This window comes from Canis lupus, chromosome 21 (genome assembly GCF_011100685.1).
Source record: "Canis lupus familiaris isolate Mischka breed German Shepherd chromosome 21, alternate assembly UU_Cfam_GSD_1.0, whole genome shotgun sequence".
NCBI classification, from domain to species: Eukaryota; Metazoa; Chordata; class Mammalia; order Carnivora; family Canidae; genus Canis; species Canis lupus.
The window spans coordinates 22,559,106-22,580,222 of record NC_049242.1 but is presented as its reverse complement, the minus strand read 5'-3'; the positions used below and the strand labels follow the sequence as shown (position 1 = coordinate 22,580,222).

General features: G+C 57.5%; 1 protein-coding gene across 1 annotated transcript; it reads right to left on the bottom strand.

Annotated features, from left to right (window-relative positions):
- Positions 1 to 1,477: 1,477 nt before the first annotated feature.
- Positions 1,478 to 18,492, bottom strand: WNT11 (Wnt family member 11). The gene is made up of 5 exons (XM_038568579.1): positions 18,339 to 18,492; positions 11,275 to 11,510; positions 9,434 to 9,711; positions 6,478 to 6,770; positions 1,478 to 2,243 (listed from the first exon to the last, which is right to left on the bottom strand). The coding sequence occupies exons 1-5, from the start codon at positions 18,419 to 18,421 to the stop codon at positions 2,069 to 2,071; spliced, it is 1,065 nt and encodes a 354-aa protein (XP_038424507.1). The 5' UTR covers positions 18,422 to 18,492; the 3' UTR covers positions 1,478 to 2,068.
- Between the last annotated feature and the right edge of the window lie 2,625 nt (positions 18,493 to 21,117).

Here is a 21,117-nt window from a genome sequence, read left to right as displayed (position 1 = left end):
AGTCCAGCCTCTGGCTGGGGTGAGGGTAATGTCCATGGCACCCATCCCCAGGTGCCTGCTTCACTTCACCCAATCCTGCCGGGCTCCGAGGCCCTGCCCAGCCCCAGCCCCTCCAGGTGGTGCCTTAGCTAGCTCTGGGCATGGGGGGGTGGGTTGCTCTCCCCCCGTGTTCGTGTCTTCTCCCCCACACACAGCAATTCAGGCTACACGGTCTGGTTCTCCTCCATCCTCAGGACTTGTGTGGCTATCCCGCGGATGCCCTGACATGTGTGATCACTAACTGCTTCTCTTTGGGGGGACCTACCAAGGGCCAGGTGGGGAGGACACGCTTCACTCAGCGTCACCCACCAGTGCCAGGAGAGGAAGCTGAAGCTCAGAGAGCAGTGCTGGCCACACTGAGACTCTCCCCTTTCCCTGGCTACTTCCCAGTGCCTTTGCCTCCTCCTCCCTCCGTCTCCCTGACCACCGAAGTGAAGATGGCCCAGGCCCAGGCCTCCCCTTTGCTTTCTACCCGCCCTCTTTGTGATGGTGCCTAAATGTGCATCTCAGCCTCTCCCCACCCGTTCTACTCAGGACTGAATCGACCTCCCGGTCTCCATGTAGGCTGAGTCTGAGCCCCAGCCCTCTCTCCATCCCCATCTCAGGGCTTCCAGGTACCCCCCACCTAACACTTGCGACCTTCTTAACCCTCCTTGCCCGACACCCTACAGCCAGAAAGACAGTAAATCCCTGATGACTCCACCTTTGACACAGGACAGGACTCCGACTGCTTCTCACTGCATCCACTGTGATCAGCCTGGCCCACGCAGAGGTGGGGATGTGGGTGGTAGCGGGGGGAATGTTCCCAACCACCAACTTTAATTTTCACCACCTCTGGTTTACAAATGGGGACACTGAGGTCAGGAAGGGGACCCCCCCCCAGAACACCCACCAGGACAAGCTAGCAGGAGCCTGGGTCTATCACTACCTCCCTGAGTTCTGATCCCCAGCTCCCCCCCACCCCCCACCCCTGTGGACTGCACCCCCTCCCTCCCACTCCCACCCTCCCCAACCCCACCCCCCACCGTAGTAGGTTTTCTCCTGAAGCTAGCTTAGCAGGTCTGACGACACAGCCAGGCTATGCACGCCTGCCTGTGTGTCCCTGAGGTACAAAGGCTCTGCCAGCTGGGTTTATGTTTCAAGACGTCTGTCCGCGCCCTTGACCAAGAGATCTTACGGGGAGCTCAGGGCCGGAGCTGGGGGCTGGGGACATCAATCGGAAGCCGCCCTGCCTGGAAACCCGAGAGTTTGCCCTGCGGCCTCAGGACCTTCTGAGTTCACTTGAGGAGGCCATAGACCGCAGGGGCGGGCTGGGGTTCCCTCACCATTTATTTCATACAGCTGTTTAAAAAGCTTGTTTAAAATATAGATCATTATATATATTTATTTATATATATATATAAAATATATAAAGAGGAATGGAGGCGAGCCACCCCCAAAAAAAAGCTATGTTTTATAAATATTTCTGTAGCTCCCACATCCCAGAGGAAGAAACAAAACAAAACCAAAAAAAAAACAAAAAAAAAAAAAAACAAAAAAACACAAAAACAAAACATTTACAACCCAAGCTAGTGGTTCCATGTGGTGGGCCCAGCAGGCTCAGACCCTGGGGCCGGCGTGGGGGTCTCAAGGGCTGGGCCTGCAGAACATTCTGATGAAGGCCAGCTGACCGCACCCCCTTCCCGGGAGGCTGGTGTCTCTGGCTGCGAAAGGTCAAGTCCATACCAGTCCTGCCAAACCCATGGCCCTGGCTTCTGAGGCCGGCCTGGAAGGCAGCGCGTGGGCACTCCCCGGCTCGGGCTGCCAGGTTATTTTTAATCTCGTCGGTTTCCTCTGATGTCCGGGCCCTCCTTCCAGGGTGGCCAGGCCTTCTGTCCCTGGCAGTGGTGGTTTCCAAGTGGAGGCAAAGCACAAGCCACCTCCCATGCCAGGCATCTGGGATCCCCAAGCGACAATCCACGGGGTGTGTCCGGGCCCCGGGGTGGGGGGCGCAGGGGGCTCCAAGGGTCCCGGGGGCGCAGGTGGGACCTCACTTGCAGACGTAGCGCTCCACTGTGCGCTCGCAGCGGCGGCAGGTAACGTAGCAGCACCAGTGATACTTGCAGTGGCAGCGCTCGACCACGCGGTCTGTGTAGGGGTTGTAGCCACGGCCGCAGCACATGAGGTCACAGCTGTCACTGCCATGGGATGTTTTGTTGCACTGCCTGGAGCAGGGGGAGGGAAAGGGCGGTTAGGGAGGGCACACTCCCTGGGGGCGGGGGGACCGCAGCCTCCCGCTGCCCTCGGCTGCCCACTCAGCTCCTCTTGGAAGGGGTCTTGGTCTTTGGAGAATTTTAAATAATCTCCTTCCCTGAGAGTATTTCTCACTTTTCCCTAGATTTCTTTCTTTCTTTCTTTCTTTTTAGGGGGCAGGGGTTACCTTTAATGCTGAGTTTTGTGCCAAATCCCTATGATGCCCTGTCCCTGAGTATCCCTGTCCACCCTCCCCCCTTTCCTTAGATTTCTAACAAGCATGTAGCAAAATGATGGGAGGGTTTTGTTTTCTTGGGGGTGACATTTTTTTCCTATTCCTCCTACTTCTAAATACCTGAAGGAGCCTTAACCACTCTAATGATCCTGTCTTCCTATCTGATCTTTAATTATATTAAAGATATATAAATAGCTATATTTATAAAGATAGTGTAAAGACAGTTTATAAGTGTAAAGATAGTTTTTTCATTTAGAATCCCGGGAAAATTCTGGAACAGACAAAATGATGCTGGATATGAGGCAAAGTGAGTATGTGGCACACTGTTCGTTGAGAGAGAGGCTCTGTCAACCATTTGCCCCTATGTGCCAAGCATTTCCCTCCAGTATTTTTTTTTTAAGATTTCATTTATTTATTCATGAGAGACATAGAGAGAGAGAGAGAGGCAGAGACACAGGCAGAGGGAGAAGCAGACTCCATGCTGGGAGCCTGATGCGGAACTTGATCCCGGGTTCCCACCCTGGGCCAAAGGTGGTGCTAAACTGCTGAGCCACCAGGGCTGCCCTCCCTCCAGTATTTAATCTTAGAGGAGGCACATAGGGTCCTGGGGTCAGTGAAATGATTATGGCCATTGCACAGATGGTAATGGACTTAGTAAAGGGCAGAAGCTTGCTCAAGTTCCCACAAGAGTCTGTGGGTAAGCAGGGCTTAAGCTCAGGGGTCCTGAGACCAAGTTTAGCACACGCTCTCCCTACCCTTAGGGCAGAGAACCCAGAGGCTTCCAGGGGTTGCATTTCTTTCCGAATCACATGGCTGTGGGAGAAAACACTGAAGGTCCCTAGGAAACCCAACCATCCGGCTGTAGGCTGGCAGTTCCTCTAGCTGGGCTCAGGCTAGCAGGGATATTGTTATGGGAGGCAGCTGGGTCCTCACAGCCACGTGGACTCAGGAATCCCAGAATGTCCGAGATGGGCGAGTTCTAGGGATGACCAAATTCAGCCCTCATATTTCCTGATGGGGAAGCTAAGCCACAGAACGGAGAGGAAGCCTGCCCAGAGTCACACAGTACAAGCATGGGCTCTGTGAGAGTTCGGGGAAGGCTTCCTGGAGGAGGGTCGTCTAGGCCATGTCACGAAAGACAAGCAGAAATGTAAGATGGAAAGGAGGGAAAGGGTGTTGGGAGCAAAGAAAACAAACAGCCTGGGCAAAGGCACAGGACCTGACCTCATCTAGGTGGCGAGAACAGATGGAAGGCATAGAGCTGGAAGTAGGGAGGCCAGAGGAAAGGCCAAGAGCAACTGAGAAAGAGAGGCGGAGACCTGGACTAGGAGGAGGCCACGGGGCTGGAAGGAGGGAGTGCAGGGAAGGAGAGTCAGGAGGTGATGGTGACCCACAGGTAGGGGCTTCGAGCAGTTCCAGGAACAGCAGGAAGAACATATGCCCCAGAGTCAGACAGACCCAGGTTCAAACCCCAGCTCTGCCACTTACTGGCTGTGTGCCTCAAGGCAAGCCACTTAACAAAGGGGACTCTGTCCAACCACTCAACATCAGTCGTGCCCCCTGGTCTTATCCTGGAGGTCTCCGACAGCTCCTCCAGGAAAGGGTGGTAGGAAGCTGGAAGAGTTTCATTTTTATTGCTAGATCCCTGACATGTGATGTTTGAAACCTGAAGGCCAGCCCCAGAACCAGACAAGGTCTGCAGTGGTGCCTGAGAGGGGGAGCTTGGGAGAATGGAACTTCGGGAAAGATCCAGGGGCCCAGGGCAGGTTGCCTTAGTGCAGGGGCCGCTGAAAGAAACATGACAAGAGAGCTGGGGTTTGGAATGCTGACTGCTGCTGTGGCCTCAGTTCACCAAGCTGGGTTTGAGGAAGGCCACAGGACACTGTCCTCCCAACAAGGGAGCCAGCCTCTAGAGGTGCCACCCATGCACATGCTTTTCACAGTTAACAAAGCTCATTCACCTCCAACCCCTTATACTCCCCAATCCCCCAACCTAGTAGAGCTCATGCTCCCCCTCCTCCAGGAAGCTTTCTTGATGTCCAGGCTGCGTCAGGGGCTTCCCTCACCCTTGGGCTTTTTCCTCTGTCATGATCCAACCACTTGGTTCTCCCCCTTCCGTATTCTTGCCAGAGCCTCAAGTAATAAGTACATGTGAAAGTGTCTGTGATACTCCTGAGACTTTGGAGCTGTTTGTTACTGCACAGAAAGCTGACCCATACAGGTGTCTGCAAAAGCCCATGCTCAGATGAATGGCTGAGAGCTGTGCATGGAGGGAAACCTGGTGGCAAGTGGGGGACGCATTCAGAGAAAACAAGGGAGCAAGTGATGCTGCGTGAGGGGGCCTCCTCATCAGTAGCCCTGGGGCAAGCAGAGTGAGGCTCTGGGTAAGCAGAGGCCCGGCAGCCCGGGGGCGGGGAGGGGAGACCATTAATGAGCCCGTCCCATGGGACTGACACTGCCTAGCACAGAGGAGCAGCTCAGTAAGTACAACTGGAGACTGCCGGCCGCCCCTCTGCTTTGCACAGAAGACGAGGCTGAGCCTCAGAGAAGTGAAGGGATTTTCTCAAGGTCCCACAGCTAGGAGGCTGTGTGCTGGGGTGGGAACTGTCCTTCCTTACACACACACACACACACATCGCCCCCATGGATCCGGGGAGACCCTCTGTTTGCTCTGGGCTTTTCCCAGCCTCTCTGGGTTCTAGAATCTCTCTGCCCCCACCCCATCCTCATCACACCCACCCTGGCTGCCTCAGACCAGACTCTTGCTCCTTCCTGTCTCCCTGGCTTGACCTGGTTCCATCTTCACTTCACCCGACCCCCTCAATCTGGCCTCCAGATGGGAGCCAGGGCCTCCTCTCAGAGCCTGCTGCCCCGGTCTGTTAAGATGGAGCCCCCCAAACCAGCCCCCCTCTCTTGGAGACAGGAACGTGGGCTGCGGAGGAAGCAAATGCTGGCTGGGCACCAACTATGTGCCAGACACGTTCTCAGACACCCTCACTCTGGTTCAATATTCTTTTAACCCCGCAGAACACTAGTTTTGTGGAATGCTATTAGGGGCTCCTTAATAAAAGAGTTCCACAGCCAAACACCTCTGGGAAACGTTGGCTTAGGCAGATCCTTTACTGTGGGATTCCTCCGAGCCTTTAAAATGTTCTCGTGCTTTGCAAATCGCCAAAGAGAATTTCCCAATCATATCTGATTGCAGAGCTATTTCTATTACAGCATCTCAGGACTAACTTCCCCTAGAACCATCTCTGGGAAATGCTGCTGCCCTGAATCCTCACCAGCTCAGTACACAGTAGGTCCGCGGTTACCCCTGGTTCTCTTTCTCCTGTCCTGAGCCCGCTTCAGCAGTAGTGACGGGGTCTGCTGTTGGGACCCCAGACCCGGCTCCTGAACTGGGGACCAAGGGGAGAGAACCGGGCCCGGGAGGTGGTGCATGTGTGTCAGGGAACACGGGGGCACTGTCCGTCCACAAAGCAGGCCTCCTGCGCCCGCTGCCCTTCTGAGAAGCAGTTGCCTGCTTCAGTCTCTGGCTCAGTGCAGACTTCCTGCGTGGCTGTGGGCTGGCTGCTGCCCCCTTGTGCCTCAGTTCCTTATTTGTCCAACCAGCAGCCAAGATGACATCGACCCTTCACTTACTCACTTGACAAACACTTCTTGAGGACCCGTCTTATGTGGGGCAGCCAGCCTCCCAATGTGGTCACCGTCTCTCCCCATCTCCTCCACCAGCCTCCACTGCCCAGGGGCTCCTTGCTTGAGCCACATACACTCAAGGAGCTCTGCTGGGGCCCTCTTGGGCCCTGGCACCTCTGCTGGGCACTCCTGGGGCCCCCTCCATCCATGGGCAGGGACTCCATTCCCCAAGTGCCAGCTGAGGCAAGACCATGTGCCTGGCCTTGAGCTGACATGGGGCACCTGCCACATAGCTGACCCTTTCCCACCCTGCCACCCTGGCGGCAGACCCTTACCTGTCTTGCGTCCCGTGGGAGCCCACCTTCTCGTTCTTCATGCAGAAGTCGGGCGAACTCTGCAGATAGACAAGCTCTGAGTCCTTCACAGGCCTGATGTCCAGGTCCTTGGGCACCAGGTGCTTGCGGGTGCCCATGGGGCGGTGCACCACCTTGGTGGCCGACAGGTAGCGGGTCTTGAGGTCGGCAGCCACATCCCGAAGCTCCTGCAGCCCCTTCCAGCAGGTGCGGATGGAGCAGGAGCCAGATACCCCATGGCACTTACACTTCATTTCCAGAGAGGCGCGCAGAGCCTGCAGACAGGGGAGGGCGTCGGGCTGGGCGGCCAGGGTCCCCTCCCTGGCCTGCCCGGGGGGACCCTGCCCTCCCACCCCCCACATGCTGGGGACTCTCAGGGAGTCACTGACTACTCTGGGCCTCAAGTGAGGGAGCTTTTGGCTCTAAAGCTGGAGAGTGTTGTAGGTTCTCAGCTCCTCCTCCAGCCTGGGGGGAGCTGGGAGGGACATGAAGGGAATGGCATTTGTAGGGATAACAGATGCCAACTGCCCCAATACATAATATGGCTTAATCATTCTAAGAGTTCTTCACCGGAGGTACCATTACTTTCCTCATTTTAAAAAGAGGAAACAAAGGTTCAGAGAGACCAAGTCTCAAGCTCAAGTTTGCACAACTAGCAAATCCTGGAGCTGGGATCTGAACTCAGGTCTGAGGGCAAGCCTTTTAATTGTTCCATGCTTTTCTCTTGCACAAAACTGGGGCTCACTGAATCCTTGTTGGATAAAAAGGGGAAAAAGAAGGAAGGAAGCAGAGGAATGAGGGGGGAGAGAGGAGGGGAGGCAGGAGGTAAGCACATGGGGGCACGTTCCCTGGCCTGGCTGGCCCTTCCTCTGCACTGCCTGGAGCCCCCCAGTGAGCCCCGTCCCGGTCAGCCCCTCTATCTTACTCTGTGCAGGGCAGGCACATAATTGCTACCTTGCAGAGTGGTTGCTGGGATTCAAGAGGGGACACGTATGAAAGGGTGCTGTGAACTACAAAAGTCAAATCAACACTGGTTTGAAAAATTAGTCTAATGACTGTGGTGCAGCAGGGAGGCTTGAGCTCTGGGGCTCGGGGAAACTCTAGCCCTGGCTTCTGAAATGACTTCGTCCTATCACCTTCCTCGGGCCTCAATTTCCCCTCGGATCCCTCTGCCCCGGGGCCAGCCCTCCTGCCTGCCCTATGCGGAGCTGCAAGGCTTACGGGTCCTCTGGGCCTACCCCTGCATTAGAAAGAAGGGGAAACTGAGGCCAGAGCGAGCAGAGACTTGACCAAAATCATTCGGTGAGTTAGTGCGGGAGCTGGTCAAGGTCCCAGGGCTCCTTCTTCACCAGGAAGTGGGGAATGAGGGGGTTCACTGGGTCTAAAATCTGGAATTGGCTCAGCAAAGCCCGCGGAGAACACGGGAAGGAGGTGAGCCTGACTGCATGGTACATTCAACCTCCCAAGGGCATCAAGGTACCCTTCAATCATCATCGACAGGTGAACTATGTTTAGTTCCTCAGCTCAGATGGGTGGGAAGGGGCCCAGAGCTTCCAGACACCCACCATGGGCCAGTGCTAAATACGCCGTATCTGTTACTTCATTTAACCCTCACGAGTCCTGTGGCTGCGGGGAGGGGACCGGGTCCTTTTGCAGATGGCCTCAGGGCGGCCGGATCCTCGGCATCAGGGCCCCAGGGACAAGCAGAATGCACCCCTGAGGCTGAGAAGCCTGCCTGGACTGCTCGGCAGGAGGGGATGACTGTTTCCCCCAGCAGCACAAGAGTGAAGCTGGGTTCTTGGGCTTGGGGCTGGCTTCCCAAGGACAGGGGCAGGCCGGTAGGATTGGGAGGCAGGAGTCCTGGGTCCCTGGCCAGGCCCTGCTACAAGCCCATGGGGTCTCTTGGCCTCAGTTTCTCCAACTATCCAAACATGGCCTGGACATCCTAGAATCCTTCCCTGAGGGAGACCAGTGAGAGAGGAAGCTGAGGCGGTGGAAACCTCTGGACTTGGAGTCCTGCAGACCTGGGCTCCATCGCTCCCTGTGTCCTTGGCTGAGCCACCTAACTTCTTTCTGCCTCCCTTTCTGCCTCTGAACAATGGGCTGCTGGGGCCGCGGGAAACCATGAGATGCCATCTGCACCCAACGCTCCACCCCTCAGGTTCCCGTTCCCCACGCGTGAGATGGGTAGCAGCATCTCCTCGCAGGGGGGTGTGTGGACTACAGGACAGAAAACTCAAGGCACCACCACAGCGCCTGGTGCTCAGATTAGTATAAAGTGGATTTTTTATCTTCTAAAAATAAAAAGGTCCACTCATTCACTTATGCATTCACCCCAACCTTCAGTGGAATTAGGCGAGGAATTAATGAGACACTGGGGTAACAGACGTGCAGGGCCCACTGTGTTCTGGAGCTGGATGGACCCCGTTAGGTCCACGGAGACCCCATAGGCTGAGGCTCTTATCCTCCAGCCCTCCCCATGCCTCCTCCCACACCCAGCCTCGGCCCGAGGCCCCGCAGGAGCCTGAGGAGGGTGGCCAATGGGGACTAGAGAGCACCAAGCCAGTCCATTTTACAGCTAGAAACAACTGAGGCCAGAGAGGAAGTGACTTGCCCAACATCACACAGCCAGTTTAGTGCCAGAGCCAAAGCAGGAACCTGGAGCTCCTGACCCCTAGCTCAGTGTTCCTTCTGCTCCACCAGCATTTCCCATTCAAATCCTGGTGGACCCCCGGAGGAGGAGGAGGAGGAGGAGGAGGAGCCTGGCAAGCCCCAAGCTGCTGGAAAGGGGAGAGCTGGGGGAGGCCGGGGAGCACACCAGTGTGGGCGGATCGGGGCCCGCCCCCCCGCCGCCCCCTCCATCAGGGCACACTGGTGGCCCTTTCCTGGCCGACTGGCATGAGCATAACCATCTGGGGTGGGTGGGGTGGGTGGTTACCTGTCTCCCCACTTCACTGTTGTGTAGACGCATCAGTTTATTGGCTTGGGATCCTGTTTTTTTCACCTTCATAGGAGCATCGGAAAACTTGGCTCCCATGAGAAGCCCGTAGCTGAGGTTGTCCGCACATCCTCCCCAGCGGTTCCCGGGCCCGGGTGGCTCACCTGGGACGGGGCCGCAGGAGCAGCCGGGCAGGTCCCCGGAGGTGCAGGCCCGGGCGATGGCGTGGCTGATGGCGGCCGCCGACAGCGCATACACGAAGGCCGACTCCCGGGTCCCTGTGGGGAGGTGCTGGCTCAGCGGGGGGCAGGCCCCTCTGTGGGCCGGCAGGGGCAGGGGCTGCAACAGGTGGCGGGCAGACGCACGACGTTGATCTGTCGCTAGCCGGCTCTCCCGCACACGCAGTAGCTGACTTGTAAGCCCGCTCACAAACTCACCCCCACATCCAGAGGCCCTGAGGGCCTGCACCCCTACAGGCACCTTGCTCCCACACGCTTAACATTCCGCCATTCCGGTTCTCCCCCTGCTTCCCTGCACTCAGTTTTAGGGGCTACCCCTCAAAGGAACTCAGACCTGAGGGGCAGATGAGTGTGCAAAGAGCCAGCTGTAGGTTGAGCTGTGTCCCCCAAAAAGACAGGGTCAAGTTCTGACCCCTGGTACCTGTGAACATGACCTTATTAGAAACAGGGTCTTTGCAAGTATAACTGAACTAAGATGAGGTCATACTGGATCAGAGTGGGCCCTAACCTAAGGACGGGTGTCCTTACAGGAAGGGGACCCTTGGATAGAGACACATGGTGGGGGAACCCTACGTGACAGAGGCAGGGATTGAAGAGACGCATCTGTGAGCAAAGGAACATGGAGGCTGCTGACAGCCACCAAAATCTAAGAAGAGACAAAGGAAGAACTTCCCCAGGGCCATCGGAGGGAGCACAGCCCTGCTGGCACCTTAATCTCAGATTTTGGGCCTCCAGAACTATGGGCAATGCAGTTTTGTTGTTTGAAGCCCCTGTTTGTGAAACTTGGTCACAGCAGCCTTGGGAGACCCACACAGAGCCCAATGTGCCTCTGCTGTTGGATGTCTTGGCTTTAGGTCCATGCAAGTCACCTTCCCTTCTCAAGCCTCAGTTTCCTTAACTGTAGAATGGGAATGATAATACCTACCTCACAGGCTTGCTCTAGAGTTCAAATAATTTGGGAAGGAAGGAAGCATTGTCATGTGCTCCACAAACCTTAGCTGTTATCGTACAGGGGAGAGATTACAAACATTGGGGCACTTCTGCACAACAAAAACCTCTTTTACTGTACACAAGACCCCCAACACCCCCCCCCAGAAGCCACCTGCGCCAGTAAGTGGAGACCCTACCTCACTTTGTGCATCTCACAGCATCTGCAGGCACCTCAGTCTAGAATGATCTGTGGCACACCTGTCTGCCTGAGGGTGGGCTCTCTCGTCTTCATGTTACATACTCCCCTCCCGAGGGCCTCTTGGGCCTCATCCATCCTTTCTTCATGCATTAGGGATTAGGGTACACAACCATTTGTGCTACCCCTACACTGGCATATTCACTCACTGTGTGTTTATTCATTCATCAATTCATGCCTGGATACCCATATCTGTGATTAATTCATCCACCAATCCATCCACACCTGTATTCTCTTCTGTGCTTCCATCCATCACCCACCCAGTCACTCATCCACCCATCACACAGCCATCAACACCCATCCATCCATCCATGAATTCACCCACCTATCTAAACACACATATGCATATGCCTGAATTCATCCATCCCCACCTGGGCGCATTCTGCAGGCCCTAGCAGCCCCCACCGGCTCCCTACCTCTCTCCAGGTCAAGCAGGTAGTTGGGGGCAAGCTCGATGGAGGAGCAGTTCCAGCGCATGTCCGCAAAGGCCCTGCGGCAGGCCTTCATGACCTCGCGGGCAGCGTGCACGATGGTGTGCATGAGCTCCAGGTTGCTGCGGCAGAGCTGCACCTGCGCAGACACCAGCCCCTCCAGCTGCTTGCAGTGCTGCGTCTGGTTCAGCGCCAGGGCCGCCGGGGTCTTGGACAGCGCCCTACACACCACCGAAGGGCAAGAACCAATGGAAGGAAAGACAGAGTGTGAGGGGCCACGTTGCACCTGCCCTCCTGGTCCCAGCTTTCCTCAATGGGCTCGGGGGCCTTTGCTAGAAGGAGTTGGGAGACTAAGACGCAAAGACCCTGCCCCAGCAGAGCAATGGCTCCCCCTCCCGCTCCTTGTGGCCTTGGGCACATCACTGTCCCTCTCTGGACCAGGCCCTCATTCAGGTCGGATCATACCCTCCAACCTCTTTACACTTTACTATTATCCTAACCATGAACAGCTATACACCTCACAAAGCACTCATACCGCTTCCCTGTTTATTCTCACACAGCTGTGAATTAACTACCCTTTATTCAATATTCAGTCAAGGTGGAGCACCTGTATGTGCCAGGCACGCGCTGGGCGCTACATTATTACAGTCAACATCATCATAATACATACTATTAACTGAGCACTTACTAGATGCACAGTAGGAGTTAAGAGCTTACCATACATTCCTTCATTTAATTATTAAACTCGTTTATTGGGCTATAAAATCCCACACACGTGCAAGTGATTTATTAGAGGATTTAAGGAGCCACTCAATGTTGTGATAAATTAGACTTAGCCATTAACTTGCTGTGTGCCCTTAGATAAATCACTGTCCCTTTCTGGGCTGCAGTGTCTGTACCTGTTAAACTATTTCCCAGAATGGAAAAGTGAGACATTCTGAAAAAAAGGGATCCATGGTTAAACACATTTGGGAAACATGATGTACTCTGTCCTCTTTTGGAGAGTAACTGATGCATATGTACATTTTAAAGGCCCTGAGAAGGCCCACAGCAAAGCAACAAGGTTTGGTTTTGTTTAACTCAGGAGTCCGCTAAGCACAAAGCTCTTTGAGAAAAGCTCACCTCATCCATGTTTTGGGAAATGCTGGCCTGGGGGTCTCTATGAACCCTGGTGATGTTGTAGGACCCAGGAGCTTCCCAGATCCAGACTCTAGGCGCTGGGATTGCAAGGCTCTAGGACCAGGGGTACATCTCGGATGCACCTTTCTCCCAGGTCCTGCACCAGGCAGCACCTCTAAGCACAGACTACAGGGACTCCATGGCAAGCCCCAAGAGGGTTCTGCATGGACTCATCCCCTGCCCCAGAGTCAGCTGGCCCCCAGCAAGCCAGCAGAGACCCTGGAGGAAGCAGGGGCAAGGACAGGCCGATCTGCAGTCACAGTGTTGGGGGCCCCGGCTTGCTGCGAGCACCAGAGTCCTCACTCGGGGTCAGGGCTGAGACTTGATGAGGCCAGGATCCCAGAACCCCCAGCCTGAGATCCCAAGGGAGATCGTTTTAAACAAGAGCACAGCCCAAGGTAGACTCCTGGCTCTGTCATTCCCTTTGTGACTTTGAGCAAGTCACTTGGCCTCTCCTAGCCCAGTAACCTCTCAGCATTCCCTGGGGGAGTAACTCGGTGGGCCTCAGTGCTCTGCCCAGGGCTGACACACCGGCTCAGTGCTCAGCGAGGGGAGCTACTGCAATCACTGCCCTGGTGGTCTGCACCCACATAGTCAAGGCCGAGGGCTGCCTCAAACCTGGTCCCCCAGCCCTCTCTAGTGTCCCCTCCCTGTCCCTGGTGTGCTCTACTATCTGGCCATACCAGACTCCTGGCTTCTCTGACAGGGACCGCCCCACCACCCTGCCTTTGCCCAGACTTTTCCTGATGCCAGGAATACCTTTCCCCTTGCTCCTACATCTAAATGAATAAATGAACTGGATCTACTTGTGGAAGAAATATTTACTAAGCACCAACTCTTCTTGACCTCATTTGGTAATGAACACGACACATGATCCTTTCCTCAAGGAGCCCGGGGTCTAGTGGCTACACAGACCTATCCCAGTTAGAAGGCAATGACCCAGATGTTCCAGCTCATGGGCTGGCCCAGGGGAAGAGCCCAGGTTTAGGGAGCAGCTGTATGACATGGGTAAGTTACTCAACCTCTCTGTGCCTCATGGTCCTCATCTGTTACAAGAAAAGGAGAATTTCCACTTCAAAAGGTGATGGCAAGACTTCAATAAGATAATGCATATAAAACATATGGAACATTAAGAAAAACATATGGAACATTCATAAATGGGATTGCTTCTGCTTATTGCCAGTGAATCCTGGACTAGAGGGAGTCAGAAGCCCTGGGTTCTAGCTCCAGTTCTGCCCTCGTGTGCTGTTGTTAACCTTGGGCAAATTGCTGTACCTTTCTGAGCATCATCTACCAGATGGGAACTCCTAGAGGTCTTGGAGAGGCTGATGGGGATAACAGGTGCTACATTAAGTCCTAATAAGTCAGTTTCCCCCTGCCTCTCCCTCTCTGCCATGCCCCACCCAGTTAGGGTGGTGCCACCCCAACCTGAGATAGATTTTGGCTATCCTGGGCAGTCTGTCCTTAACTGTTACCCCCGGCGCGTCCCTACCCTCCAAACTATGAGCAGGTCAATGCCTGGTCTATTCGGATGCAGACCTAAGGCATGGTTTCTGACCTAAACTGAGCCATCAGGTCCTCCCTGGCCCTCCCTGTCTATGCCAGGTCACCTCAGGGAACCTCTGGTCTGATTTCCCGTAGCCTATACCAGGTGAGGTGTGATCACACAGAGGCAGATAGATGCCCTCCCCTCGGCCTGTTTCTTGGTTGGTACAGCCCTCCACCCACACCCTGCTAACTGCCCCCACACACCGACACACTATCCCCGCAGGCGCGGCACTCCCCATATGGCACTCCTCTCGCCTCGTGCCCCATCCCTGGCTCACAGCGGGGTCTGTCTGGGGGATTACTCCCCCACCCTTTGTACAGAGGAGACACAGACGGATGCCCTGTTTCCTCCTGATACCAACCCTGTAGACCTGGCCTCTCCTTCCCAGGTTCGCTCCCTGCCGGGCTGGGCCTGCCAACACTCAGCCTGCCCGGATCCCGCTCTGCCCTTCATCCTTGCCCAACTTTCTTTCTTCTCCTCTGAGCCAGTTTTCTGTTTCACGATGGGAAGGATGATACGAGATATGCCAGAAAATCCCCGGCACGGCACCAGGCACGCAAGCAGTGTGGCTGCCTTCTGAGTCCTTGCTCTGGGCTCCTGCTCCAGCCACGAGTTAGATAATGAAGGCTGAACCCTTTCCTGGGGAGCTCAGTGCAGACAATTCCTGAGTACCATGTGCTGCAGCTCCCAAGTTGGGGGGTGCTCTGTGCTCCTGCTGCCCGGGGACCTGGGCCACTCTGGGTATTAGCCTGTCCCACTCTGAGTCACTCAGCCTCCACCTCCCCAGTCGGTGGGGAGAGGAGGTGCTATGAGGGGAGCCCCAGAGAGGAGCCTCCCAGAGGAGGCACAGACTGTCAAGGAGGGCAGAGGACAGATAGGAAGCACCCCAGAGAGGCTTGATGGGTGAGGAGCTACTGGAGAGAGTGGTGCAGGCAGAGGGGCCAGACACAGCACGCGAGCCGGGAGATCTGGAAGCAGGAGGCGGTGGATTCCACTCCTGAGGAGGGCAATGCGGTCATCTGGTAATTAGTGGTAATGACCGTTTCTAACTAAGTCCCCCTCGGGGAGGTAATCAAGGATTAGGGCAGGAGGCGGGGGAGTTACCCGTCTGGACATCTCCTCTGGCTTACCTCGCTGCAGCAGATCCCTAATTGAAAACATTTTGGTTTATCAGGGGATGGGGACATGGGGGAGAGGGTAGAAGAAAGGACAGAAGGGGACAGAGTTCACAAGCAAGGCCTGTGCCAAGGATGCCACCGTGGTGGCCAAGGTCTCTTCCATCTGGGAGTCGAGAGTTCTCCTGGGAGTGGCTCAGGGGCAGAGACCTGGGTTTCGGCTCCAAGTCAGCCGCTCTCCCAACACGCGACCTTGGGCAAATCACTGGCCCTTCCTGGGTTTGGTGTCCCTATCTCATCATTCAAGTGGGGACACTGAGGCCCAGAGAAGGACTGGGCTTGCCCAAACATGTACACAGCCAATCAGACAGAGCCAAGCCAGAACCCAGGCTTCCCAGATCCCAGGCCAGGGCTCTTTCACTTCCATTTTAGAGATGAGGAAACTGAGACTCAGAGAGGCAGAAGCTAGTGACTTGGCTGAGGCATGGCTAGTGGCTAACAAACTGGCAAAGCTCAGGCTGAGGCCCAGGCTCCCAACAGGTGGGCCTTTTGGGCCACTGAGCCACATCTGGTTTCAATTTCTGTGTCCGATGTCCCTTTCACCTTCAGCTCCCTTTCCAAAGCCCAGGGCAGCAGTACCCCCGGGGTACAACCCCAGGACAGCTGAGTCTCCTGGGTGAGCCCCTACCTCCTGGCCCCACTGTACGCTTCCCTCGGCACAATTGTCCTGTGGCTCCCTGAGACCAAGAGGCCACAAGCCAGATGCCCAAACTCCACATCCTACCTCTACTGCCTACCAGCTGTGACACTCTGTGAGTTAGAGGCCCCTGTGTCTCCATTTCCTGTTCTATTCAATGGGGGTGAGAGCAGAACCCACCTCCTGGGAGATCCAAATGAAACAATATATATAAAAGTGCTCAGAACAGTGCTTGGCATGTAACAAGGCCACACACACACACACACACACACACACAAACACACGGTTGTTATGCTTAAACTCCACTCCTGTCTCTCCCTATATCTTTAGCTCCAGCAAGACTTTAACTATTATCAAGGGTTTGGCTGAATGGAGCCCATCTGCCTGGGTTCTGATCCCACAGCCACCATTAACTAGCTGTGTGACCCTGGGTCAGTAACTGATCCTCTCTGTTCTTTAGTTTCCTTATTTATAAAATGCTAGTGACAGGACTTTCACCTACCTCATGAGAATAGTATCAAAATTAAGTGACTGAAGCTCTTGGAACAGAGTCTGGGGACTTAGAAGTGGGCTCTTACAATTCTTGGTTTCTTTGCTTTCCCCTGTGCACTGTCCTGCCTCTGCTTTTGTTCCTGCTCTTCCTCCTGCCCAGGTGCCTGCTTTACATTCCATCCCTGGCCATCAAAATCCTACCTACCCTTTGAAGCCCAGCCCAAAGTCACCTCCCTCAGATGGAACTAACTGCTCCTCCTCTGGGCTCCCACACTCTCTCTCCTAGGACACAGCCCAAAATCCACTTTGCTAGGAGCTCCTATAAGGCAGACACTGAGTCGTATCCCTTTTTGTAGCAGCCAGGTTATGCAGTGGGGGACTGCATGGACCTTGGGCTTAGCTAGCCATCTATTCTAGGCCCTCCCTGGCCACATGCCAGCATGGGGGCTTGTGCAAGTCACACACTTGTCAGAGCCTCAGCATTCTCACCATGGTGTGGGAAGGACAGCACTGTCCCCCACAATGCTCTAGGAGCAAGCCTAGCTTTTGGCCTCTGACGTGCCTAATGCTCTTTGGCAAATCATTCCCCCCACCCCAGGGCCTCAGTGGCCTTATCTGTAAAATTGTGTGGTGGGTGAAGAGGACTTGGACGCTCTGATCAGAGGGTCCCACCAGCTAGCACGGTGCCAGGTACTGGCAGTAGACGGTGGCCAATGTCTCACAGAACTAATCGGAAGCAGCTGAGAAGAGCTGCTGAGCCCAGACTTCTTGCAAACATGAAATGCAAGAAAGAAGATGGGGTTACCCTCCTGAATCACCAATTAATCGGTAACTCAGCCGCAGCCGGGGCAGGGCCAGTGACCTCAGGACTGTTTGCTGGCGGCCCAGCCACAATCGCCCAGGCTTGCAGCTAATCCGCGAACCTTCCTCATAAACCCCTCCCCAGCCCCCATGATCTGTCCCTGCCTGTCTTATCTGCACGGCCTCCCCACCCCCCAGCTCCAGTCCTGTCTTGGATGTCCCCACCATTCAGGGAGTCCCTCCACCCAAAGTGCCCTCCTCCCCACCGCCCCCACCCACCAAACTCCTAGAGACTCCTCAGGCCCAACCTAGGAACACTGCCCCTCAAAACTCACCCCAGCGTCCAAAGTATGTGTCCCCCCACCAGGTGGTCTCCCCTCCTCTGGGCCCCCACGACACCACCCTGGTCACTCTTAGGGCACTTGGAGTTATTTACGGCCTGGGCTTATCTCTGGCAGTCCGGAGGGCAGCTCCTCCAGGAAAGGGCTGGGTTTTACTTCTCTCCCCAGCCGCCCCTGCCCCTGCGTGCGTGCGCACAGCCCTGCACAGAGCAGGCACTCCCTTCTGCTTCTGCGGGGTAGAAGAGAGCCCCCGGCTCCCACCTATCGGCCCATTAATAATTTCTATCTAAAGGAACACCCTTCACATGTGCACAGCATCTGACAGTTTAAGAAGTTCTTTCATGAGCCGCTTCTCATCTGACCTTAGTGCAATAGAGGATAGAGACTCCTGCCCTCCTTTGAGAGAGGACGTGGAGGCTCCCAGAGGTTGAGTGACACTTCCCCCAAGGTCACCCAGGTGGAGGGAGGGGTCGGGACTGTTTGAGGATCTTCAGCTAGGGTCAGGAGACCCACGAGGAAACAGTGAGCAGGCCCGTGTGCAGGGGCACAGACCCTCCTGACTGGGCCCCCGGACCATACTGTCTTTTTCCATCTGCCCCTCTACGGGTCTGGCGCAAGGGACAGGGCAACTTCTGTAGCTCTCCACGCACGCCCTGTCTCGCTCCTGCCTCACGACCCTTGGGGAGGTGAGGCCAATACTCTACGAGCAGGAGAAGGAGGCGTAAGGAGAGTGACTTGCCCACGACCCCCAAGCCAACTCCCGCTCCTGGGGCTTGGGCACTCACCCGGTCCCCGGGGAGCCCCCTTAACATCAGCCGCTGCCCGCGTCCGCCTGTCCCCCAGCCCGACCACGCAGACGCGAGGTCCCTACTTACAGCCATTTGATGCCGTAGCACACGCCGGTCTGGAGCGCCAGGGCGAAGAGGAGCGCCTCGCACACCCGCGGCCGCGCCCTCATGGTGGCGCGGCACGCGCGCTCGGGGCGCACCGTCGGGAGCTGCTGCACCAGGTCCGCCGCTCGGCCCCGCGCACGCCGCCTGCAGTCGGGGAGAGCCGGGGCGGGGGTTAAGGCGGCGCGCGGGGCGGAGGCCGCGGGGGCGGGCGCGGGCGCGGGCGCGGGGGGGCGCGTTTTATTCAAATTACAAAGGAGGGGTCGGGCCGGGGAGGCCGAGCGCGCGGCGGGCGTCGCCTCCCGCCCCGCACAGCCCGGGACGCGGCCGGCGTCTGGCTCGAGTTCGGTGTCGCCGAGCGCGGCCCCGGCTGGGCTCCAGGCTGCCCGCGATCGGGACGGGGGCGGCGGGGCCGGGCCCGAGAGACGGAGCGAGCGGGTCCGAGACCGAGGCGGAGGGAGCAGCCGGGCCCAACCAGACCTCGGGAGGCTCGGAAAGGAAAGGAGGAAAGGGGGGCAGGGCCGAGGCCGGGTGCGCGTGCGAGCGCCCAGGATCTGCGTTATCTCCGAAATAGTTACTAGTCAGTAGGGAGGGCCGTGGCAATCCTTCCCCTCTGGGCCTCAGTTTACCTTCTCTGTACACGAAGGACACAACTGTGATTCGGACAAAATTCGCCTTTTATAAAGAAAGCGCATGATCGCATGTGCTCCTCCCAGCAACCCTGGGAGACAGGTACCACCCCTGCCCCCATCTCACAGGTAAGAAATCTGAGACCCGGGGATGTGAAACGGCGGCGTTGGTTACACTCCCAGGTGTCCTATGAGTCCACCGATGCTCAGACTAGGAAGTGGGGGCTTGCTGTGGGCATCAGTGGAGGGGAGGATGAGAAATGAAATGGCAGCGGTGTTCATACAGTGGTCCCCGCCTAGCGGCCCCCCTTCAGACGGCCGGGTGGTGCCCGGGCGGGAGCCAAAGCCGGCCAGCCTGGCCGAAGCTAAGCGGCGGAGCTCCCGGGGCCGACGCCACGCCGCCTCTGGCCGCCAGGGGGCGACCTGGGGCCGCGGAGCAACCGTTACCCCGCCCGCCCGCCCGCCCGCAGGTCGCAGGGCCGCTTCTCGGGTTTTTTTACTTTTCTTCATCTTTGTGTGTATGTGTGTGTGTGTGTGTGCGTGTGTGTGCGCGCGCGCGTGTGTCATTCTCACCTCATTAACTCCCTTCCCAGCTTCTCCCAGATTTACCAGCACCTGGCGTTCTCCCGGAGACCAGCGCAGCTCCAGGCCCTCTCCCCGGGGGAGGAGCAGAGACAAAGAGATTCCTTTCTAAAGGGCTCGGGGAGTCGGGAAAGGAGGCGCCCGCCTTCCAGGGGGCGCTGGAGCGGGAAGGGGGCGTTCTCCTCCGGCTGCGTGCTCGGCCAGCCCGCCGCCGCCCCCAGGCTCGGGGTCCCCCTCTACGGAACCGGGGCCTGGACTGGCCCACGCATCTCCCGAAGCCTTCGAAGCCGCCCAGGAGCCTCGCGGGTCTGCGCCCCCCGCACACCTCTGAGCCCGCGGCCCAACCCAGGGAGGCAGGGAGAAAACCCTGAACTACGTTTCTCCTTCCTCCTACCCAGCCGCACTTTAGGCGCCTAACACCGAGGCGCTCACTCCAAACGTGCCGAGTCGGGGTTCTGGGCCCCTCCTCCCGCCCAGCGGGCATCCAAACGCTTTGTCCTACGGCGCCGAGGGTGTACCCCGCTCCTGAGAACCAGAAGTATATCGGCTGGATACGGGGGGAGGGGAGAGCATCCAAACTCCAGTCGCTGTCTCTTCTGGCCCCACCTCCCCCCGCAATGTGGGCCCCCCACCCCCGCCCGGCGCCCGGCATTCCGGAGTGGGGGGGGGGGCACTGCGCGCGGACGGAGCAGAGGGCGGACCGGCCGCCCGGGGCACCGCAAACGGGGACCCAGGCCCACAGCTACTCCAGACTTTCTCTGAGAGGCCCGGTGGCCCCGGGCTTCTCCTTGCACCGACCCAGCTCGTGGCTGGGAGAGGCAACGCCTGGCCCGGCCCCCTGAGTCCGGACGGATTTTTCCTGCCCCTCGTAAGGGCGTCCAGGACAGCGGCGCGGGCTGCGCGGGGTCAGGGCGCGCTCGCCTCCCGGAGCCCCCGGCCCGCCAGGGGGCGCTACGCCAGGGGGCTGGAGGTGGGACCCGCCGCTGCCTCCCGCGCCGTGGGACTTGGAGCAAGTCCCCTCCTCTTCCTGGGCCCGGGTGTCCCCGTCTGGGCGTGGGATGAGGCGCAGAGTAAGCGCCCTCTCGGTGCGGATCGTTCTAGAGGACGTCGCTTGCCGCGGTCAGGCCCGAACTGCTCGACCCTCCGCTCCGGACCAGCGCGGAGCCCCCTTGGGGCCAGGCGCGCAGGGGGCCTGTGTCAAGGCGCAGTCCTCGGGAGACACGAGCTGTCCCTCCTCCCCCCGCTGCGGCCAAGGCCCAGGCTACCCCGCTGGCAGCTGGCGAGAGAGGTGGCCGCCCGGGCTGTGCACCGTGAGCTCGGCAGCCGCACCCCGCTCAACAGGTGGCTGTACGGCTCGGGCTCTGAAAGTCCTCGGAAACGCCGCAGCGAGGGCGGCCGAGTCCGAGTCCAGCCGGCGGGGCCGCGCCGGGCCTCCCGTCCTGGGACGAACGCGCGCTGGGCCGGGAGCGGGCACCGCGCTCGGGGCAGCGTCCACGCCGCGCGCAAGGTCGGCGCGGGCCGGGCCTGCAGCCTCGGGCCGCGCAGCTGGCAGG

What these genes read in the sequence shown, in the direction of transcription:
- WNT11 (XM_038568579.1), bottom strand. Translation starts at nt 18,421, where the DNA reads ATGAGGGCGCGGCCGCGGGTGTGCGAGGCGCTCCTCTTCGCCCTGGCG. An exon ending in CCTGCTTGACCTGGAGAGAG is followed by an intron (nt 9,712 to 11,274) that starts GTAGGGAGCCGG and finishes ACCTCCCCACAG; the next exon opens with GGACCCGGGAGTCGGCCTTC. An exon ending in ACAGTGAAGTGGGGAGACAG is followed by an intron (nt 6,771 to 9,433) that starts GTAACCACCCAC and finishes CCCTGTCTGCAG; the next exon opens with GCTCTGCGCGCCTCTCTGGA.